At 45.1% G+C, this 22,922-nt stretch overlaps 1 protein-coding gene across 1 annotated transcript in view; it reads left to right on the top strand.

Moving 5' to 3' along the window:
- Positions 1 to 22,922, top strand: part of ALK (anaplastic lymphoma receptor tyrosine kinase) — a gene marked incomplete at its 5' end in the record, with an annotated part of 508,673 nt that overhangs the window by 172,180 nt on the left and 313,571 nt on the right. The window contains 1 exon segment of the mRNA XM_010840704.1: positions 10,450 to 10,651. Within this exon segment, the coding sequence (XP_010839006.1) occupies positions 10,450 to 10,651 (202 nt within the window).

Here is a 22,922-nt window from a genome sequence, read left to right as displayed (position 1 = left end):
CCAAAAACACCATTAGTGACAATGCTCGTTACCTTTCCATTTTGTGTGCTTATTCTTGTCACTTCATAGTCACAAGACAGCTGCCACACCTCCAGGCATCAAGTCTACATTCCAGGCAAGAAGAAAAAGAGGCAGAGAGGGAATGTTTTCCCCAAATTTTCCAGAACATGGGCTTGCCAGATAAAATATAGGCTGTCCAGTTAAATGTGAGCTTCAGATAAGCGATAAATAATGTTTTTAATATAAGTATGCCCCATGTAATATGTTTGTGCTGAAAAAATTATTCATTATTTTTCTGAAATTTACATTTAACTGAGTGTCCTGTGTTCTTATTAGCTAACTCTGGCCACCTTATAAGCACAATTCTGCTTACATTTCATAGGCTAGAACTGTGTCAGTGGTCTGTAAGGAAGGCCTGTTAAATTGTTTTTTAACTTCCAGTCTCAGTAAAAGAGAAAGGCAAGAAAGAAGGAAGTTGGTGAGGGTGCTAAGTGAGTCAACCTATGATATCTGCCACAGGTTGGTTCCCCTCTGACCTTCCTTGTAGATCATAGTAAGGAACTTGGATTTATTCTATTGTCATTGGGAAGCTATTGAAGAGTTTAAAAGAAGGAGTGTGACTAACTAAATCCTATTTAAGAAGATGGCTCTGGCTGCTGTTTGCAGAATGTATGGGGGGGAGGGTGAGTGGGAAGTGGGAAGACCAGTTAGAAAAAGCCAGATCATTCTAGAACCTTTGAGAGCTCAACCTAGCCCTTTTACTCTGCCTAACCCTCTTCAGACAGTTCCTTCACCTTCCTGCATGTAAGTTCCCTCTTCAGTTCCCTCTTCTGAAGGACAAAGAGTTGGGTGGGACCGCCTCTTGGTGCCCTGTGGGTCGTTCCCAGAGTGGCATGTGGTGACCTGGTGGCCTTCCCTCGCTTCCCTTCCCTCCCTTCCCTTGTCAGCATTTGCCCAGGGTTTGTGTTCCTTCCTCAACACTAGGGTGTCTGAGAGCCACAGCACACAGAATGTCAGAAATTATTACAAGAGGCTGAGATCCTGTGACACTCCCACAAGAACATGGGTCCAAAATTGCTTTTTAAAATTTTTAATTTTAAAAAATTCAATGAACTACACAAATAAAGTGATAAAATCTGATACCTCTTAGCGAAATTTTTAAAAGTAACATGAAAGATTTTTATACCCTGACATCTTGGACTTAAAGCAGAAATTGAACAATCTGATTCCAGAGCTATGAACCTACATGGAAAAGGGAAAATTTGATTTCCTGCTGTCTCCATCTAAAGTGGATCTTGTCACACCAAAGGCACTTTGTCCCCTAACTCCTCCCTTCCCAGCCCTGATAGCAGCAGATACTTTTATCTCTCCTGCCTCCTGCTTCTCATTGAATTAAATCAATTGTTTAGTTTTCATTTGGCTTCTCCTTTCTCCCTCTCATCAGATCAAGTGCTGTTCTATTTTCTTTGAGGATTACCACAATGAGCTCTTAGGGAAAAGAGGTTTCTCAGCACTTCAGCTTGTTTCCTTCTATTTATTTGCTTTGCCTTTTATTATCTTTTTTTGCTGACTCCCCAGAACACAGAGGCAGTATATAAAGATTTTTGGTCTTTTTTTCTTAAATGAAGCCTATGGGTTAAAAAAACAAAAACAAAAAAAAGTATGTTTCTCCCCCTGCCCAAAGATTTGTTCTTTATAACAGGATCAGAGATCTAAAATGGGGCCTACCTGAACATACACACATATACAGGATACACACACACGTGTGTGTGTGTGTGTGTGTATATGTATACATACATATACACACTATAAAGTATGTATACACATAAGCATAAATATATTTTACCATTTCTAGGCAACTTTTGCCACAGTTAACCTGGACCAGAGAGGTAGTTTACAGCAATCCACCAAATAGGCAAGTGTACTACCACTTTTGGCTACAGCCGAACTCATAGTGTTAAGATTAATAATACTGTTAAGAAAAATCAACTCCTACCTCCCTTTCCTCCCTTAATGAACACACTTGGTTTTTCTGTCATTAGACCTCAAAAACCGATTCCATTTCTCTTCAAGTGCTTTCTGATAAAGGTGCAGTAAAGCAGTACGTTTAAGTCCTGGTGGTGGAGGGTAGTAGAGCTTTTACCGAATATTTGACATCGTAGCAGTATGAGACAGTAAAGGTGCACCAGTCTGGAACTGGAGGAGCTGAGGCCTAACACAGCTCAGCTGCCTGCTGTGGAACCCAGGCATACCCCTTCAACCCTCTGGCCTCAATGTCCTCACCTGCAAGGTGAAACAGTTGGGCTAAATAACTAGCAAGAACTCTAGGTCTGGATTCCTAAGTTATCCCACTTTTAGACAAGGCATGGCGATAAGGACAATCCTAACTATTCCTTCCTTTATATTTCAAAACTCTGAACTAAAACCTAAAACCTGAGTTGAGATTACATAGGGTAGCAGAACTCAAATTTGAAAAATAAACAATAAAGGAACTTTTTCAGTGTTCCCAATGTGGTTTGGTACTTCATAAGACCACATGAAGAGAGGAGACCCTCAAATACTTTCCAGACTTGAAGGACTACCCTAAGCCCCTAGGAGTGATTTCCAGAGGATAAGTCATCTGTGCCCCTTGCCCAGGCTTTAGTCTATTTCCTTGGATCTGAGACAGTCAGATAGATGGACCTGATCCTCAGAATTGTGAAAGTGAAAAGAAAGAAAGTGATGTCTGGGACAGCTGGAGACCAAGCCATAGAACATTTGACCAAAAATACTATCATAGATCTCTGACATGGGCAGGCAGATACTGAGTGTTCCACTGGACAGGATCTAAAAATCTTGCTGTTAGTCCCAGATCCACCACTAATTTGCTGTATGACCTTGAGCAAGTCCTCAGCTTTTTTGCTTTCTCCCCATTAGAGCAAGGGGCTAGCTATGTGACCACCATGTTTGTTTCTAGCTCTGACATTCTGAAAGTCAGATATAGAACGTAGCATTTTTAAGTATCCTCAGGTAGAGAGACCAAAATAGTAACCCAGAGGAGCCTTTCTAAAAGCATGATTCTGCCACAAGAATCTTAGGTGTTGATGGGAGGACAGTTTGAAAGTCATACAAACAGAGCTTTACAGTTTAAGAGATGGTAGAGATATGTTATTCACTTTTATACTACTTTAATTCTTATCACGATGGATTTTTTTCCTTTCTCACTTTCTGCACATGGTCTCTAGAGCACAAATAGAATACAGTAGGGTTTTCAAAGCATATTCCATGGTGCATTATACACCATAGCAAAAGATTCTGTGCCCAAAGGAGTTTTGGAAATCTTTGTTTTATGTTTCAGTCTTGAAGAGTCAAAACTCTTATTGGCATATTAAGTTTCTAGGAAGTCCCACAAGGAAAGAGCTTGTTTACTTTTGTTTAACCCGATAATCCTCAACCTTCCTTGACCCCCGAGCTTTCCCATAATACCTATTAACACCTTGTGGGGCTGGTGTGCTGTGGAACATACTCTGGGGGATGGCACGGCATCATTCCCTATGCTACACCTTGTACCGTGTTGCACTTCTTCTGTCCACATTCCAGCCAATAAACTTCTGCTATTCCTTAGGCCCCACCTAATACAAATGGTATCGTGATCAAGTAATAGCTTGAAATAATGATTTAATAGTTTAATTTCAATATAGACAATTAACCAGTGGTGCCAGAATCAGGTGGTTTATTGAGATAGAAATCTGTCCATTCATACATTTGTTTATTCATGTTCTCACGCAAAGCATATGATTAAGAGACTTCTGGTTCAGGATGGTGGACTGAGCACACTTTTGTCTTCTTCTCTCCTGTAATCCCACTAAAGTGATAATAAAGGATTCAAAGGAGGAATAAACCTTGAATGGCAAACAGAACAGGAGGGGATCTATGAGTGACTTCTAGAGCACAAAGAGGAGATGGAAGCTGCTGACAGAGGAAATAAGATGAGCAGAGGAGCAGAGGAGGGGGTCTTCCTTTGCTGGGAAGCACCACAATGGGTACTGATAAGTGATTCTCTGGAAGGAAGGATGAGAGTCAGGAGGAAGAATGTGATTTCTCTGGGTGTGTTAACTCATATGGTCACTTCCTTTCAACCCCATTTTACCAGATGAAAAATTAGTAAGATACCTAACCCCAAGGGAGAGAAACAAAGACTTTTCTCTAAAAATTCAAGTGGACCTAGAAAACCAGGGCTACTCTTGGGAGTGTTCATTGCTCATGTAGAGAATGAAGATGAGTCCACGATGCTGGAGTTGGGGAGCAGGTGCTGCAGGGTGGCCTGCTCCCCACAGTCCATCAAGCCAATGCTGACATGAAGGGCAAGCACTAACTATGGGTAAAGAAGTTTCTAGAAGTGCTCCTAGCTTCTCCTGTTTCTATACGAGGGGCTGAGCCAGGACCACCCTACATGTGATAGCCCAGCAGAATGAAAAAGAAATATCAACATTAAAAAACTGACCCCAGAGAAAACAAAGATAAAGTAGCTAAAAAGTTAACTTGAGAGATAAATGTCTTCAGAAAGATTTAAGACTGAGAAGAGGGCAATGAAAATATCAGAGAAATAATGAAACAGATTTACCAGAAATGAAAGAAAGAAATGTATTTTCAGATTGAAAGAGCCCACCAAATGTCACAGCAGAATTTTTATAGAGATCCATTCCTAGATCCGTTGTACCAAAATTCAAGCACATCAGTGTTAAAGAAAGGTCCTGAAGGCTTCCAAAGGAAAAACAAACAGATTGACCATAAAGAAATTACAGTAAAACCAGCGTCAGATTTCACCTCAGTCACACAGATGCTCAACAATACTAAAGCTAGACCTCTAAATTTCTGAAGCAAAACTTCTAATCTGGAAACTATAGCCAAACAATCTATCAACCAAGTGTGAAAACAAAATAAAAATATTGGAGATAGTCAAAGATTCTCAAAGAAGTTTTCCCCTGAGGAAATTTCCTAGAATGGTGGGACTAATGGAAGAGACCCAGTGAAAAGAAATTCCAGAATAATAGCTGTACTGGAGGCCCAGAAAACAACTGGTATAAATTAAAAACATAAAGTCAGGGTCTTCGAGAAAAAGGGAGAGATTTTTTAAGGAATTTGTACAAGCATTAGTGATATAGTGCAAAAGGCAGATAGAAAATAAATAAAAGAGAAAAGCAATCAGAAATTTCTGGAAAAACAAACTGCACAGGAGACTCCTGGTTCAAATATAAGGCAAATCATAATGTGCCACAATTTTGACAGGTGACAATGTTAAGACCAAGAGAGAGAGAATGAATATTCATTTCATCTTGATATTAGAAACATTCTCTGTGGAATGGGATGCATTACTGGACCAATAAAGACATTTATAAATATAACCTTTGTTCACTGCAGTGAAAATATGTATATAGTTTTCAATATAAAAAGCTCTGTTATTAATTTTCAACATTTAGCATCAACCTGTAAGCAAAACACAAGACTTAATCATTCTTACACAACCTTGACAATATAGAGGAAAACACAGCTGCTTTAGGAGGTAGATGTGAAAAAGTCTGGAAGAGCAGGAAGGCTAATGGCGTCACCTTCCTGGGAGGAAAGTCAGGTGATACTGCGTAAAGCTGATGGAACAAATGGTAAATTTGCCATGAAGAGTTAAAAAGGAAAGTAATTTAAAAAAGTAAAAAGGGATTTAAGAAATAAAGAATTATTAAGATCGTGTGGAAAAACTCAAACGAACTTTTTGACCAACCCAATAGAAGGGGGATAGGATCATTTTTCTTACTGTACCATCAATGTTAATGAGCCTAAAGTTGTTGCACCAACAAATAACACTCTAAATCCAGATATCTAGACTCAGGAAAGCAGCTGGCCAAAGACATCAGAATTCCTTAAAAGTATTTTTGGGACTTGGTGTGAGGAGCATGATTGGGGATAGTTTTTATTTTTTTTTATTATTATTACAAGCCACTCTGAACTACTTGACTCCTTGCTTTATGTATAAATTACTTTGATTTGTAGTCATTGAGTGCTTGCCATATGGCAAGCATTGTGTTAAATATGAAACATTTAGAGGTGGTACCAGTCTTGTAACAAAAGCATCTACAGAACAAATGATGCTCCGTCAGGAGCCCTTCACAGAGATGCGTTCGTGCAAATTAGAAGAGAGGAAGCAGAACTGGGAATCACAGCCCACAGAATATTTGGTCAATTGATAGAAACTGTTGGTTTAGAAGCCTCAGAGAGCTAAATTAGGAGAAGAAGTCTTTAGGACTTAGGGGCTTGGAGACTTGACATGTTTCCTTTAGATTAATAATATTCTAGGCAGGCAGATAAAATTACTGACAGTTTGCAGCTCTAAGGGTCCTCAGAGAGATTCTATCCAACCTTTTCATTTTACAAACAAAGAAACCTTGGTAGTAGCAGAGCCAGGGCTGAAATTTGGTCCTTCTGATTCCAAGTTTAGGGATAGATAAAAGGAGCTCCAGATTGACACCCCTCAAAGCAGGAAATCAACATTCATCACGTATCTACTAAGGGCCAGACACTGTACTAGCCACTTTCACATATGCAATTCAATTTAATCTCCATGACAGCCATAGGAGGTAGGCTATAGCCATATTAAATCTGAGCAAACTAAGGTTTAAAGAGGTTAAATAATTTGTCTAAAGCCTAGAATGAAATAGAGATAGAGCCTGAATATAAAAGAGTCTGTCTGATCTCAAGATTCATGCCGCTTGGTTTCTGTCTCATAATTTGAGCCCTGCTGGCTTAGATGAGAGTGACACATCCCTATGCCTGTGACCAGAGGTAGAAATAATAACCATTTCATATTTAATCATTGAACACATCAACACAATAACGTAATAAGGAAACCACAATCGTGGCACCGGGTAAGCAGGGCTCTTTGATCTGCTTCTCCACCCACTATGGCCCACTCTGGGAGAAGGTCTGTGAGCTGCCAGGCCATCCTTCTTAATTAGAAGGGACCCCAGGAGCCTTCCCATAGCCCCAAGCTATTCTGAGCAAAATAAACAGGAAATGGGAAAGAGGAAGAGGAGAGATAAATTCTCACTGACTTTAAAAGATTTATACTGACAATATCCCAAGGAGCTTATGAAATGTATTTTTTCCTTTTATTTTATTTTTTAGGGGTAGAGGAAAGCTGCTGATGAAGAGATAGCTCTCAACTATAGAGTTTTATTGAGAGTGAAAATACTTTAAGCTCAGTCCCTTATTGATAGTCCAGTTGCACAAAATAAAATTCATATAAACATCATCTCACATATTAGAACTGGAAAAGTAATCCATCTTCCAGTCAGCTTTGAAAGAGTCTCATTATTGAGGTACTGAATCACAAGGACAGAATTTACATGTGGTTTCACATCCAGGAGGGAGGGACAGTGGAGAAGATGAGCCCCCCAAGCCCCAGCAACTTCAGCTTGATTTGCTCCTATTGGGAGCTCGAGTTTCCCAGGGGTTAAACGAATATCTTTAATACCCAATCATCAGTGTGTGCTCACTGACAAAAAAGGGAAGCACCTCTTTTATTTTGCCTGCTTTCTTTCTCTCAGTAGCTCAAAAAGCTGGTTTCAATCCAACTTTTTCCCAATGAAAAATACCAGCGTAGGGTCTCAGACCCAGACACACTACTGTGCTCCCTTATATGTGGCATGTGTGGTTTCATCCTAAGCTCAGAATGCACCCCAAAGTATCTGCCACAAGACTGTGCCCCAGAGATACTTCCAGGGCTCTCACTTGCTCTGAACAGATGGTTGGAAGCCTCAGTAGATCCCAGAGTTGTCCCTAACACAGCACCTTTGCTTACAACGTAACATACTAAACACATCACATCTGCATTTAGTCTTGTCCTTGCCTGGTGTGGACGGATGGTGGAGGATGAGGTTGGGTCAGTTTTGATCCCGCCTCTCCCCCACCATACCAGATTAATCTTCCTGAAACATCACTCTGATGAGGTGCCTATCCTGCTCAAAAATCTTTTCTGGCTCCCTATTGTCCAAAGTATAGTTGAACACTCAGCTGGAAATGAAATGTTCTCTGTGGTCTGGCCCACATGCACCAGCCTTCCTTATTTCTCAGCCTTCTCTTCATGTGCCCCACTCTGCATCCAAATGCCACGACACATTTTCTGCATTTCTGCCTTGACTCCTCTTCCTCTCAAATTTTGCATAGCCATTTCTGCCAATATCTTTGTTTTTCTCTCCTTTAAAGACCTAGCTCAAAGATCATCTTCTTTATGAATCTTCCCAGCTGAACCTAATATCTTTTGTGGAGCCTCCCAAAGTACTTTGTCTGTATGTGTCTTATGACTCTATAACCTCTACCTTTGATTAAAGTTAGTGCAGACGTCTCATCACCCCTATGGGACCTAGAGTTCCTTGAAGTCCAGAACTGTGTCTGACTCATGTCTGTGTCCCCAGGGCAGAGCCAGTGCTTGGATGTTTGCTCAAAGTAGGCATCCAATAAATGAAATCCGAGGGCAGAAAGGAGTGAGTAAAGAGGCCAATGAACAAATGGATTTGGTCCAGCACCCATCTGCCTGTCTTTCTCCTGCCCCACCCCTCTTGGCTCCTGCGTTATACAACTTGGCCACAAGGCACTCTGGTTACATTTCATTTTAGGATAAAGAATACAGTGGGGCAATGAGAAAGATGCAAGGTTTAAAGAGCCTTGATTAGGAGTTCAGAGACCTGGAATCTGGTTTGGACTTTCAAGTTGAGACTTTATACAAGTTATTTCCCACTTCTGATCTCCAGTCTGCTTCTCTAGAAAAGCAAGGGCATTACATTGGATCAAATTAAAGTGCTTTCTGAGTCTTTGATTCTAATTATCTTTTTTTTTTTTTTTACCTCTGTGCCCATAACAAGAATGTCTCCCCATAGTAAAATAGGATAATAATACAGATTATTTACTGAGGGTCAGAAAGCACTTTTTAAAGGCCCGTGCACCATGCTGAAAACTTCCCACTAATTACAGAGGGTTCAGTTTCCAGTACTGACCCGTGTCCCTGATTCAGTTCAGAAACAGTCTTGTGCTGACTTCATCCTGATTGTAACTAGAAGTCATATTTATCTACTTCTAAAATATAGCAACTCTCCAAATTCCTGACACAATATGTGTCCTTGGAAATACTTAGCTTCTGGTAGAAATCCCCTTCTTTCTTCCATATCATTCTTTATAAACAAAAAGTATGGTTCCTTTGCCTACTCGATAAATTGGGTTATCTGTGAAGGAGACTAATTCTATGTGCTGGGGGTGGTTAAAGAAGCTGAACACTCGTTAGCTGGTTCCCACAGGAGAAATCAAGGATCTTATGAGACAGGCTTTCACTGCAAAAGGAGCAGCATCTAATGGTCCAAAACTTCAATGGAGAAGTGTGGCGAGTAATATTAATGCATCAGAAGGAATACCAGGAACAATAAAATAATGCTGTTCTTTTATGCCAACAGTAATCCCCATAAACACGGGTTTTGTGTAGGTCACTTGGCCTGTGCTGCTGGTATTAGGGTTGGCTTGCCCCAGAGGGAAACTCTGCCACAGACATGGCACCAGGATGGATTTGTAGGGCTCTCTTTGTGGAGAATAGTTGCAGATTCACATGATTCATAGACTAAGGGGCTGAAATGGGTCTTAAAAGATTATTAAAAAAAAAAAAAAAAGATTATTGAGTTCGGCCAACCCTTCCCATGCCATTTTTATACATGAGGAAACTGAAACAAGAAAAAGTTAATGCTTTGCTCTAGATCACTTAGCTAGTAAGCAAAGGAGTTGTAGCCATGATCTTGGCTACAAAATAAGTGACCAAAATAAGCCACACAAAGAAAATCTTGAACTGGTCATAACTATTAGACAGCCTGGAGCCAACCCAAACATTCCTCAGAAACTCTGAATTGTCCAACAGATATCAGTTTAGTCTGAAGTTGGCTTGAGTGTCATATGAAGAACTCAGGTCAGCTCAGATTTAAACTGTGACCCATTGGGTGGCCTGAGATGCCCCAGAGTGTCCTGGTTTGTGAGGTTTGGAGATACCACACATGGAGGTTTATGAGGTGAAACTGATACCCTGGCTCCACTCTGGGATCATATATGCAGTGAGGGACTCTCTTAGGCTGTCCGCGTTACAGACGAGAAACCTGAGATTCAAAGATAAGATACAGAACTAGTCAGTAGGGAAGCTGAGGTGAGAAGCTCGGTCTTCCTGATAATAAGTCCCAGATCACTATCTTTGCCTGAGGCTTTACTTTTTATGGAAACAGCCTAAGAGAGCAAGGAAGAGATTGGCTGCGTGAAGAAGGTGAGAGGCTGGAGGAAGACTTCCAGCATCGTTGACTCTAATGCCGTTGGTCTCTCTAATCCCACCACAGAGCTGATGCTGGTCCTCTCATCTGGACACACTGCAGACTCACTCTCCGTGTCTCTTGGCAGGTGCCTTCCTCCTCCTCAACACCTCGGCAAACTCCAAGCACACGATCCTGAGCCCGTGGATGAGGAGCAGCAGCGAGCACTGCCGGCTGGCCGTCTCGGTGCATCGGCACCTGCAGCCATCGGGCAGGTACGTCGCTCAGCTGCTGCCCCACAACGAGGCTGGAAGAGAGATCCTCCTGGCACCCACTCCGGGAAAGCATGGGTGAGTCCTTCCCCGTGTCCCAAATCCAGTATGTGAATGGAGATGTGGCTTTTGGCTACAAATTTCCAGACTCTATGACATCTACTTAAAACTCACAATCGTCCTTTAACGGGTAGGGTCCAGATTGAGCCATTACTGCTATTATTCCCTGGGTGGTGTCTCGGGCACTGATCTGTGGGGCCCTCTGGCTGCCCAGGCTGGCGGTCCTTCCAGAGGCCAGAGGACCAGCTGGCAGAGTGGACATTTAATGAGTGGGTATTAAAGATATTCGTTTCCCAAAGTCCAGATGGAGCCAAGAAGAAAACAGCCAAGGGGAGTGTTAAAAGGCCAAAATGAAAGTAATTTAATATGCTGGAAACTGGTTTTTACCAGGGGAACTTTGGCAGGAAGGGAAAGAGCAAACCTTTGTGGCTGCCTGAGCGGTCCCACAGCAGTGCGGGACCCCACGGTGGAAGAGATCAGGGCTGCCGCACGGTGCCGATTGAGGAGAGGAGCAAGACAGGCTTCACAGCAAGGCTTCACAGCACTGATGTCATACCCAGTACCCTTGTCATTGAATTTAAGCTTCCTGGACATACTCACTTGCTTCCTCAGTGATCCGTCAGGCCTCTAGAAACGGTGACTCTGGGAAGCAAACTTGAACAAGGGAATCTCTGCGCTTGCCTTTCTTCTCATTCCATAAGACCCCAGCTTTGAGGGGTCCCTGCTCTGATAATCAACAAGAGTGAGAGAGGCATGTGTGCTAGTTGACCACACATTTGTAGCTAAGCTTACAGGGCTTAACTTTCCTCTAAGAAAATATCTTTCAGAGAGACTCCAACTGAACAGTGATGTTACCCATCTCCACCTCTGTGCTATACTGGGTCAGTGGGGAGAGCCTACCGACCACCATTCCAATAAAACTATACAGCCTCTTACTCATTTCTTGAAAGGCTTCACCCTACTCCCCCTGCTACTGGCCCATCTGTATTTATTTGTGTTTCAAAGAACTGCTACTACTGTCCCAGCAGGAATGAAATCTTGGCTTCAGAAAGGATGTTCTCCTCATATCGAAACTCTCATGCGTCTTCTTGCCTCAGAAATGTCTCGTTGGCCTGACTGGGAGGGGCCCGGCCACCAAGTGTTTCTTGCTGTGTTCACAAGAAATCAAGAATGCCAGGTGTTAGGGGTGAGCCATGGGCACGCCTTCTTCCATCATGGCCTCCCTTTCTTGTGAGAATACCAGATGGCAAAGTCTCCCATCCATGAGTGGGGCTGGTGGTGGCCTCGGCTGCAGTGCCATCCTGTATGTGTTTGCCCAGCCCCATGAGCTATTTATTTTGCCTTCTGCTCACCATTCCTGCCCCACCAAGCCTGGCAGAGTCCAGAGAGTGCTGCCTGGTGCTGCTGGGACTTCAGGCTATCAATCTGTTAAAGTGCTGGAGGAGTGGGGAGCAGGTAGAGGACTCACTGATGTCACAGGGGGACCTGGAGTTTGGGGTCTCCCTGAAATGCCAGCTGAGAACATGCATGCCTGCAAGGGGACAAATGCCGCAGGACTTCAGCACTTCCTAAGTAGCAGGGCCTGGTCCCTGTCCAGCATCCTCAGGAAGATGACTGCTCCTTGGTGTGACTCGCTGTGAGGGCTTACAAAAAGCCATCCCCTCTTTATCTTCCTGTGCTCATAACTATCATCTGAGGTCCTATTTCAGTTCAGTTCAGTCACTCAGTCATGTCTGACTCTTTGCAACCCCATGGACTGCAGCATGCCAGGCCTCCCTATCCATCACCAACTCCTGGAGTTCATTCAAACTCATGTCCATTGAGTCAGTGATGCCACCCAACCATCTCATCTTCTGTCACCCTCTTCTCCTCCTGCCTTCAATCTTTCCCAGCATCAGGGTCTTTTCAAATGAGTCAGGTCTTTGCATCAAGTGGCCATAGTATTGGAGTTTCAGCTTCAGCATCAGTCCTTCCAATGAATATTCAGGACTGATTTCCTTTAGGATGGACTGTTTGGATCTCCTTGCCGTCCAAGGGACTCTCAAGTCTTCTCCAAAACCACAGTTGAAAAGCATCAATTCTTTGGCTCTCAGCTTTCTTTATAGTCCAACTCTCACATCTGTACATGACTATGGGGAAAACCATAGCTTTGACTAGACAGACCTTTGTTGGCAAAATAATGTCTCTGCTCATTTAACAGACAGGAAAACTGAGACAAAGAGGAGATCGGCAGCCTATTTATAGTAACTTAAACAAGACTTCAGTTCTCCCCTTTCTTCATTTGGGGTCTTTCTGGGTCATTTCTCCTCTTTCTGGGAAACCCATAGCCTCTCGGCAGGAATTCAGGGAGAACCGATGAGTTTGCGAAAGAGGAGATGGAAGTGAAGGAACTTTGGGAAAAGAGACAAGCTAGCTTCTTTGACAGAGAAGGCAATGGCAACCCACTCCAGTACTCTTGCCTGGAAAATCCCATGAATGGAGGAGCCTGGTAGGCTGCAGTCCTTGGGGTCTCGAAGAGTTGGACACGATGGAGGGACTTCACTTTGACTTTTCACTTTCATGCATTGGAGAAGGAAATGGCACCCCACTCCAGTGTTCTTGCCTGGAGAATCCCAGGGATGGTGGAGCCTGGTGGGCTGCCATCTATGGGGTCTCACAGATTCGGACATGACTGAAGCGACTTAGCAGCAGCAGCAGCTTCTTTGAAGATCCGGGGGGCATGTAATGGTGACCTTCCCTCCATTTGTGGTGAGAACACAGAGACCAATACTGCACAATGCAGGAGGCTGTGACCTTTCCCTGAGGCTGCCATTTCTGTGTCCATTTCGCAGGCCAAAGCATTTTCTTCCCAGCATGACTCCTTGATCACTGGCAGTCATCTGTCCCCTGGAGGGAGGGAGCTGAGGCAAGGGAAATGCTGCAGGGGTGATGGGCAAGCCCACTGACCCTGGCTTTGGTAAGGCTGCCCCTGCATCCTAGGGGCTTTGCCTCAGGCCAGGCTCCGTGAGTCTTGTGCCACAATGTTCTCTCCTAGTCGTGGCAGAGTCATTTTGGAGTTTGATGATAAGAGTGATTCTGGTTTAAATTAAAGACGCCTGAGCCAGCCCTGAGGGTGCTTCCCTGGGCACCCTGGCAAGCTGCAGGCCACAGGCCCTTTCCATCAATTCAGAGAACTCTAGCTGTTCACGTCCAGCTGGATCTGGGTTTGCTCAGTCTCGATACTATTGACATCTGGGGCCAGACAGTTCTTCTTGTGGGCACTGTCCTGAGCGTGGCCCCCGCCTTCCAAGGCCTCTACCCACTAGATGCCAGTAGCACCTCCCCAGGTTATGACAACAAAAATGTCTCCAGACATTGCCAGATGTCTTCTGGGGGGCAAAACTGTCCCATTGAGACCTCTGAAATGGAGCATTTTAGAGTGGGGAATAACACTAGAATTTACCTGGTCCCACCATGTCAGTTCACAAGTGTTGGGAACTGAGGCCAGGAGGGGTAAAGGACTTGCTTCCTGTCACATATGTGTCAGTGTTGGCAGGCGTGTGTATGTTCCAGCCGCTGTGCCAAGTCCTGGGTTTCACAGACATATAAGGCCCATTCCCACCCTTGAGTAGTAACTTGTTAACACTAATTATGCACTAATTATGCCAGTCACTGCTATGCACTTTAAATGTGTTTTCTTATTTAAAACTCAACAACACAGGTACTGTGTTACTATCTTCTATCTCACAGGTGAGGAAATTGAGTGAAGCCAAATAACTTGCCCAAGGTCAATGACTAGACAGGGTGGAGGGCATCTGAACCTCATCAGGCTGACTCTAGATTGTTTTCACCCATTGCTGCAAGAGCTCAATTGAACCACAGTAGTGCAGCAAAAATAATAATAATAATGTTCTGTGAATCAAAGTCTTGAATTTAAGTCCTATGTCACTATTCAATTGTCAGTTCAATGAACAGTCATTTATTGGGTATTTTGTATTTGTTAGGACCATAGAGGTGCTAGAGATGTGGAAAGCCAACCTTGATGGTTTGTGAAAGGATATTTCATGAATGAGCTCTATGAGTTCAGGCACATTCCATCCCTACCTAAGCCTCAGATTTACCATTTGTAAAGTGGGAATGATGGTGCTGCCCTTCTCACATAGTCATGTGGGGTCAGTGCAGTTAAGGATGTGAAGGGTTTTGTACACTCTGATCAGGAAACACATGTAAGAGGCCATTTACTTAATACCCTGATCTACTCCACTCTGCTTACAATTTGGGATCACACAGGATTGCAACTCATCTGTTTTCTGCTTATGAGGTCAGTGCCACTCTCAAGAATCTTTTGATTTTGGGATCCTTGGCAGTTTGCCTTGCTGGAAGCTTGTTCCCTATAATGTCAGAGATGACCCCAGGAGCCCAGTGATCAATGCAGTGAGGGGGACATGGTGAAATCGTGGTGGTGATGACTGTGATGACTATGGATAAGGCTGGCTTCCTCTCAGAACAGAACACGGTGGTTGGGGAACGCTGCTGGGAAAACAACAGTCAGCATTTGTAGTAACAAGGGAGGAAGTTGTCATAACACTGTCGACTTGGGGGAGCCTGACTCAGAGGAACGACAAGTCAGAGGCCAGCAAGTCCCTGGGAGACCACTCAGTGCAACACCAGCGGGGCGGCAGCCTGCGAGGAGGCACAGGAAGCAGGGGCAGCAGTTGGGGAATCCCAGCAGATGCTCCCCTCCCAGTCACCTGGAAAGCAGCAGCAGCAGCAGCAGCAGCAGAGTGTGAGAGATCTAAATGATTCACAGGGCGAGACGCCTGAGTCTGCCAAGACAGTCAGGCTTTGCCCGGAGTCTCCCAGGGGACAGCCGACAATGAATGACTGGCCTGCTCATCTGTTCATCTTCCCAGCCAGAAAGGCCACAGACTCAAGGAAGCAGAGAAATGGGCTGTCAAACTGCCCAACCCCGCTGACTGCAGAATCTAGCAGGCAGAGGACATCCTAACTGGAAATTAGAGGCCACAAAGTTCTGTGAATTGAACGAATATAATACCTATTTAACATGGTGTACTGTGAAATGCTCCAGTATTTTGGCCACCTGATGCGAAGAACAAACTCACTGGAAAAGACCCTTATGCTGGGAAAGATGGAAGGCAAAGAGAGAAGGGAGCAGCAGAGGATGAGGTGGTTGGATGGTGTTACTGACTCAATGGATGTCAGTTTGAGCAAACTCTGGGAGGTAGAGAAGGACAGAGGAGACTGGCGTGCCGCAGTCTATGGGGTTGCATAGAGTCAGACATGACTGAGCAACTGAACAACAAACTGGAATGGCATGAGGAGGATGGCGCACACGGTGCCCAACTGTAGTAGATACTTGATACATTAATAGATCCTTCTCAGTTTATAATTCATGTAAGCACCATGGATGGAGTGCCACCTGTATCATTGGTGCTGGGAATACACAGCCGGAGATGACAAAGGCTTTCTTTCAAGAAGCATCCAGTTCAGTAAGGAAGACACAAGTTCAACAGCAACAGCAGATGCTTATGCAGATGTTTTTAAATTAGGGCCCAGAAATTTTAAGAGGCTGAGCTAAGACCACTGTCCAGGAAAGCCAGCACAGGCATCTCAGCTCCTTCTTCTCCTGTGCTCCCCTGCCTTTCAACTGAAAGCTGTTTTAGAAAGAGCAGTCTGTCCAGCAGCAATTGGCAATGTAAAATCAGCAGCTTCTTGGACTCAAGAACACAAGCCCAAGGGTTGGTGGTGTCTCAGACTGTAAGAGCGACTCTCCAAGACTGCTTCCATGACATCCGTCACAAGTCTGCCTTCCTCGTCGCGCACACAGCTTTCTCCTGCAGCCCTGGGTATCTGGGGACTTTTCTTACGTGTGACCAGAACTACAGTGTGTGGAGGGAAGAATTGGGCCTGGGGGGATAGAAGTTGCCAATCTTTTGAATTACTAATACTTGAAAAGATGTTTTAAACCTAAAGGATTTGGTGATACCTGGGCTTGAGCCAAGATAAGCCGTCAGGGCCTTTTCACAACACGAATGAGACTCATTCCAGAGGGTAGCAGAGAAATAAGATTCTCCACAGCACAGAACTTCACCTATCTGTGGGAGCTTAACCCCTACACTCAGAGGAGACTTGAGTTCCATCTGTCTCGTTGATTTCCTGATGTGGGAAGCCAGGGCTCAATGCCTGATGAGATGTGATAAAGGTCAAAGTGTAGGCTCCTGGCAAAGCCAGGACCCACGCCCATGTTGGGCCCCAGAGCCCCATCCTCCAGTGCTTCCATTTGTCTGTTTCCCAGCTAAACAGAAAATCTCAATCAAGAAGTCCTCAACCTCATTGCCCTGAGATTAACATCTGCACTCCCCTCTCAGTTGAAGAAGAACTCACGTCTGTGCTGGGTACCCACACGGCTGCCATGTTTATTTAAACCGATTGGTTCTGACTAAAGATCCCAGCTTTAAAACCAGAAACAGTCCCAATGGAAGACCTGCCAAAGGAATTTAACCCAAAGCAATATTGATTGCTGGGCGTCAGGGGTGAGCCGTCAGTCCTAGCTGCTAGTTTGCAGTGTGGTAATAGAACAACCACCGCCTTCCCAGCCTCAGCTTCCTCCCTCCTGAAGTGGAGATTTCACCGCTGCCTCCCCTTCCTCCATCGCGCAATGCAAGCGCCCCTGCCTCAGGTTGCCAGTCAGGACAGGGGAGCAGGAAGTGATAGAGTCTGCTTTATGGGCCCACTAGTCTGGCACACAATACAGTTACCTACTACTGACCCACAGAGACCTTTCACCACTTTTGTACAGAAACCTGGATTTCCCTATAAATAGACTGGATGGTCTCAGGAGGCTGAGCGAGGGGCAGGAGCGGGGGAGCGCAGTGTGGAAAGATGACACAGGGCATTTGCCTCTGAAAGGATGCCCGACGGCCTCTGCCCAGCCTTGCTGGGCGTACCTTCAGTTGGTTCAGGGCACTGTGGCAGGCCTGGCCAGCGTGAGGAAATTAGAGGCCTGTGGTACTCAGCGTCCCGGGCAAAGTTCTCCTCGCATCCTGCCCGCATGACAAACGGGACCAGGAGTGAACAAAAGGTGATCATTTATTGAAATTGATGCCCTCGAGTGGCACTGTCACAGTGATTTAATTTCAGGCCCCGCTTCTTCTCGCTTTCAAAGTCATTCGTAGTGTCAGCTTCTCTCTTTTCCCCCTTGGTCTGAATAACACACTAATAAATATACAATAAGGGCTTTATTGTCCGGGTGATTTACACTAAAAAGAGAGAGCCATTCAAAGGCTTTAAAGATAATTTTTAAAAGCCTTAAAACTCACACTCAGCCCTGTCACGGTGTCATGGGAACAGTCATGCAGCTGGGAACTCTCGAGCAGAGGCAGTTGTGAGACTCCAGTCCTAGGAGCGCAGGGAGGCACCCCCTCCCCCAGCACACACACTCAGTGTGCTCTTAGGCTAGTCTCTGGAGCCTCAGCTTTCCTCTCTGTGTGATGGTAGTAACTGAACCACCTCATAGGGTGGTTGTGTAGTTAAATTAAATAATGTGGAGTGGGTGTTCCCCTCATCCCCTACCAATTGCTCCTATAAAGGTGGGCCAGCCTTCCTCCAACTGCTCAGCATTTGGGGAGAGTGGTTGTGAGATGGGCCAAGGTTATCAATTTCATACCCCTCGGTATGACCTAGGTGGTACCCCAAAGTACCAGTCCCACTAACTATGCCTGGATTTATCATATTTCTCACCCCTTTGAGTAGTAATATTGAAGCAACAACTAAAATGCTAGTCTTCTCTAGCATATGGACCTTAAGCCATTGAAATGGTAGGGCTCAAGATTTGGGGGTACAAATCATAAGTACACAGTTTACAAAATCCATATGGCTAAAGGCCATTCCAATTGATTCTGATTTTAGTCTTGGGAAGGGGCATGAGCATAAGTATTTTTAAGGAGTGCCACTGGGATTCTGATGTGCATCAAGAATTAGTAATGACAGCTAACATCTCAGCTTGACTTGTGTCATCACATAAACAGGTGGCTTTCTATAACTATTTACTAAATGCTAAGAAAAAAATTAAAAAAAGAAAGCTTGGAGAGGTGAGATGGACTTCTGTGCAGGGTGGACAGTCATTTTTCTCCCCCTTATGGGGAGAAATGCTAGTGACAAGGCTGTCTAAGCCTGGCCTGATCCTGCCTGCTGTGCACCCCCAAGCTGGGAAAACTATGTATCCCAGGTCATGGATGGGTCTGGTCTCCTCTGGTGGGTCTTCTCAGGACACATGTGTTATTCTTTCTCCAAAAGGACTGTGGTGTTCAAGGCCATGGAGACTGAGAAGAATACACTGTGGACTGGAGAAAGCCTGACCTTTTAGAGTCAGAGGGGGTCTCCATCCCATGCATCCTTTCATGCGTCCATCCACCCTCTATCCACACACTATCCACCATGCCTCTTGATTTTCAGAATGTCATATGTTGACTCTCATCTCATCTTCAGATTAACAGCAGGACCACGGCACTCCTCTGTGTTCTTAGGAGGTAGACACTATGTTGTCAGTATTCGCAGTAAGTATCTGCCCTGTGCATGTTGAGGGTACAAAGTACATCAACATCCACCCACTCATTTCATCTTCACTACAATCTGTGCCTTATATGTTGTTACCCTCATTTTACAGATAAGTAAACTGAATCTCAAAGACGTTCAGTGATTTGCCCATAGTCGTGGGTAACACACAGTGGGGAACACAGATCTTCTGCCTCATTTTTTTATCTCATGTTATTTCCCCCAAGGAAGCCTTGCAGGTGAACCCTTGTATCACACCTGGCTCTGAGGAAATCAGTCAGGAAAATCTCACCTGATATTTGGTCATCTGGCTCTAGGCTACACACCCTGAAGCTAGATCCTTGGTTTGCACATCTTTTCCTTGCAGTGCCTGGCACAGCATCTAGAACACAAAAGATATTCTGTGTTAGGTGAACAGATACCAGATCAGTTTACAGTAGTTCCGTGATGCGAGTCTTCCTAAATCTAAGCTCTAAAAGTTAAAAGTCCAGGCCAAGATCAAAGAAGAGTCTCCAATCAGTGAAAAGATAAAAAGTGCTTCTCCCCACCCTCTGCCCATGCCCAGGGATAGATGTGTGATTCTCCCTGGGGTTCGGGAAGCAGCTGTCAGAATGCACCTCAACTGTGAAGGTTGCCACCAAGTACAAAGGACAATTCCTTTCCTGGCAGGTACAACTTTTACTCACGATTGCCTTCATTGATGAGCGTCAAGAAAAATAAATGAAAAGACCATCGGCTTCTGCCAGCTTTGACCTTCGAGATTTGACAGCCCAAGGCTTGTAGTGGGGCTCTTTTGAGCTGGTTGCTTTCGTTTTTCCACTCTGCCCTGGATATTTGATGGATTGAACACTAGGTAGATAAGAGAATTGTGAATACCTATAAACCCCTCGGCTTGTCAGAATGGCATCCTGGCAAATCCCATAATGATAAATATATGTTGTATACAAAGAGAAATCAAAATGCATAAAAACAATCACTTCTCATCTCAGGAGTGTTTACCAAGTACTTACCACTTCCCAGTGGGGAGGGAGATATTAAAAATAGATGGAGGAATTAGGTGATACACCAGTGGTGTCAGAGAATTGACACATTCCTTCCATCATGCACTGTGGCAGCAAATGTTTACAAGTCTTACTCTATCCCAGGCACTGGTTGGACTCTGGTGGCTCTTCCTGCCTTCAAGGCCTCAGAGTGAGGTTTGGTGTTGGACGACAAGGGACAGATCTGATGCTGTGATGGGTGTGTGCGCCAGTGCCACAGGGGTGCTGGTGAAGAGCTTGTCCCCTGAAATCCACTTGTGCTGGGGCGGAAAATAGTTGCACATGTGGACTGTCTTTAGATCATACCAGAGGGAAAGAGAAAGTGAGAAGTGCCTGGACCCAGGGCGAAATCTTTTGAGCACTTGAAACAGGATAAAGAGTCGGACACGACTGAGTGACTTCACTTTCACTTTTCATTTTCATGCATTGGAGAAGGAAATGGCAACCCACTCCAGTGGTCTTGCCTGGAGAATCCCAGGGATGGGGGAGCCTGGTGGGCTGCCGTCTATGGGGTCACACAGAGTCGGACACGACTGAAGTGACTTAGCAGCAGCAGCAGCAGCAGCAACAGGATGTTTGCCACAAGAAGAGGTGGGGTGGGGGTGGGGTCCAGAGACTTCTGTGTTTGGAGACTGCCTCGGTGGGGAGGGGTTGGGTTCTGCTTCCACACAAGCCAGTGGGACACACACATGGAAGTCAGGCGCTCCGAGAGACAGAGACCTGGGGCGGGGGGTGGGGTGGTGCGGGGTGGCCAAGTGATCCTGTGGCCCCAGCACATCACCAGGCCTCGGCACACATGCCCGATTTGTGTGGAATGCCTTCCTGTTGGTGTGCACCTGACCACTCCCCTTCTCCCATCAGAGCCAGCTCAGTTGTCTTCTCTGGGCCAGCCTTATGATTTTGGCTGCTGTTGGCTCCAATTTCAGACCTCTCTTGTCATCCTCCTTCCTCTCCTTTCTCTTTGCAAGAAGAATAGCTTGGGCAGGTTGTTCCTCACGGATTGCCCTCCACCCTGTTCTCCACCAGAGGTCCTTACTCATTCTTCCGCAGCCAGTTTAGTGTCTCCTCCTCTGAGAAGCCCTTTAGGGTCCCCAGAGTGGCATTGGCCCTGTGGCCCTGTGGCAGTCCAGCTGCAGCCCTGTCTCTCCACTGGTTGACAGGGATCTGGTGCCCTTTCACAGCTGGCTTCTTCCTGAGTGCCAACACACAGAGGACAGAGGAAGAGTGAGGCTGCTGGTGGGGGGCAGGGATGAGCAGGCACCCTGGCAGCCTGAGTAGGGGCTCACCTCTCTTCCAGCATTCCTCTTAATTTGTATAATAGTAATAATGATGATGAAATGGAAAATTTTAGTCCTTGTTTGAGCCAGTGTAACAAAATACCACTGACTGGGCAGTTTATAAACAACAGAAGTTTATTTTGTACAGTTCCGAAGTCTGGGGGATTACCTTGGGGCTCAGCTAGTAAAGAATCTGCCTGCAATGTGGGAGCCCTGGGTTCGATCCCTGGCTTGGGAAGATCCCCTGGAGGAGGGAAAGGCTTACCCACTCCAGTATTCTGGCCTGGAGAATTCCATGGGATTGCAAAGAGTCGGACACAACTGAGCGATTTTCACTTTCACTGGAGTCTGGAAGTCCAAGATCAGGGTGTCAGCAGGAAGAGGTCTCCCTTCCTTGTTCATAGTTGGTGCCTTCTCTCTGTCTTCACGTGGCCGAAGGGGCAAGGGAGCTCTCTGGGACCTCTTGATAAGAGCGCTCACTAATCCCATTCATAGGGCCTTCACCCTCATGACCCGATCACTACCCAAAAGCCCCGTCTCATCTTACTACCACTCTGGGGGGTAGATTTCAACATAGGAATTTGGGGATGGGGGCAGGGAGCACACACAGGCCATAACCAGGAGAGAGAGGAATAGTTACTTCGTGCTTCCTGTGTGGTATTGGGCATTATTCTAAGAGCCATCCACGTGTCGTCTCACCTAACATTGTACTTACCACCACTCCATGAGGGAGGCACTTTCATTTTATCATGGAGGGAGCTGAAGCTCAGTGTGGTTAAGTAACTTGGCCAGAGTCACACATCTCATGTTCAAACCCAAGTCGTCCAGCTCCACAGTTGATACTCCCAAACACTGTGCAGTGAGCTTCCCTAACACCAATAATTGAGAATACATTATTATATATATGTGAAGATTAACCTTTGATATGCCCAGTTACATATTTTCTATGGTATATATGTAATCCTTCCCATCCAAAATCAAGGGCCAAGTTCTAAGGCCTCAGCCCACAGAAGAAGCACATTTTGGAGAGCAGGCAGTCCTGAGAACAGGAACTAGAAAACATTATGTCTGGCCCTGCAGAAGGTCATAGTAAGTCTAACTAATGCCTATTTCACCCCAGACTTGGGAGATTCACTTTCCATATGTACTTTCACGTCTCTCTCTCCAGCATGCCCAACCACACATTCTCCATGTATTTTGCTGTATATCGTTTTGATTATTTATCTGCATAATCCACCTGTATATGTGTCCTGTCATTTAGCCTTCATTTTTTGTGATACCTGGGTCATGCCGACATTGGTCTTGTGGGTATTCCCATTTTCATTATCTGAAACTCTTAGAAACCGTGTTCATAATATCCACAGTTGTAAACATTAAACTAGCCCTGTCTTGATACAAAGCACAACAGTTAGTGTACAG

This window comes from Bison bison, unplaced genomic scaffold, assembly GCF_000754665.1.
Source record: "Bison bison bison isolate TAMUID 2011002044 unplaced genomic scaffold, Bison_UMD1.0 scf7180017864145, whole genome shotgun sequence".
Taxonomy (NCBI): domain Eukaryota; kingdom Metazoa; phylum Chordata; class Mammalia; order Artiodactyla; family Bovidae; genus Bison; species Bison bison.
Note: the sequence above shows the minus strand (reverse complement) of the source record. Positions and strands in the feature narration are given on the sequence as shown.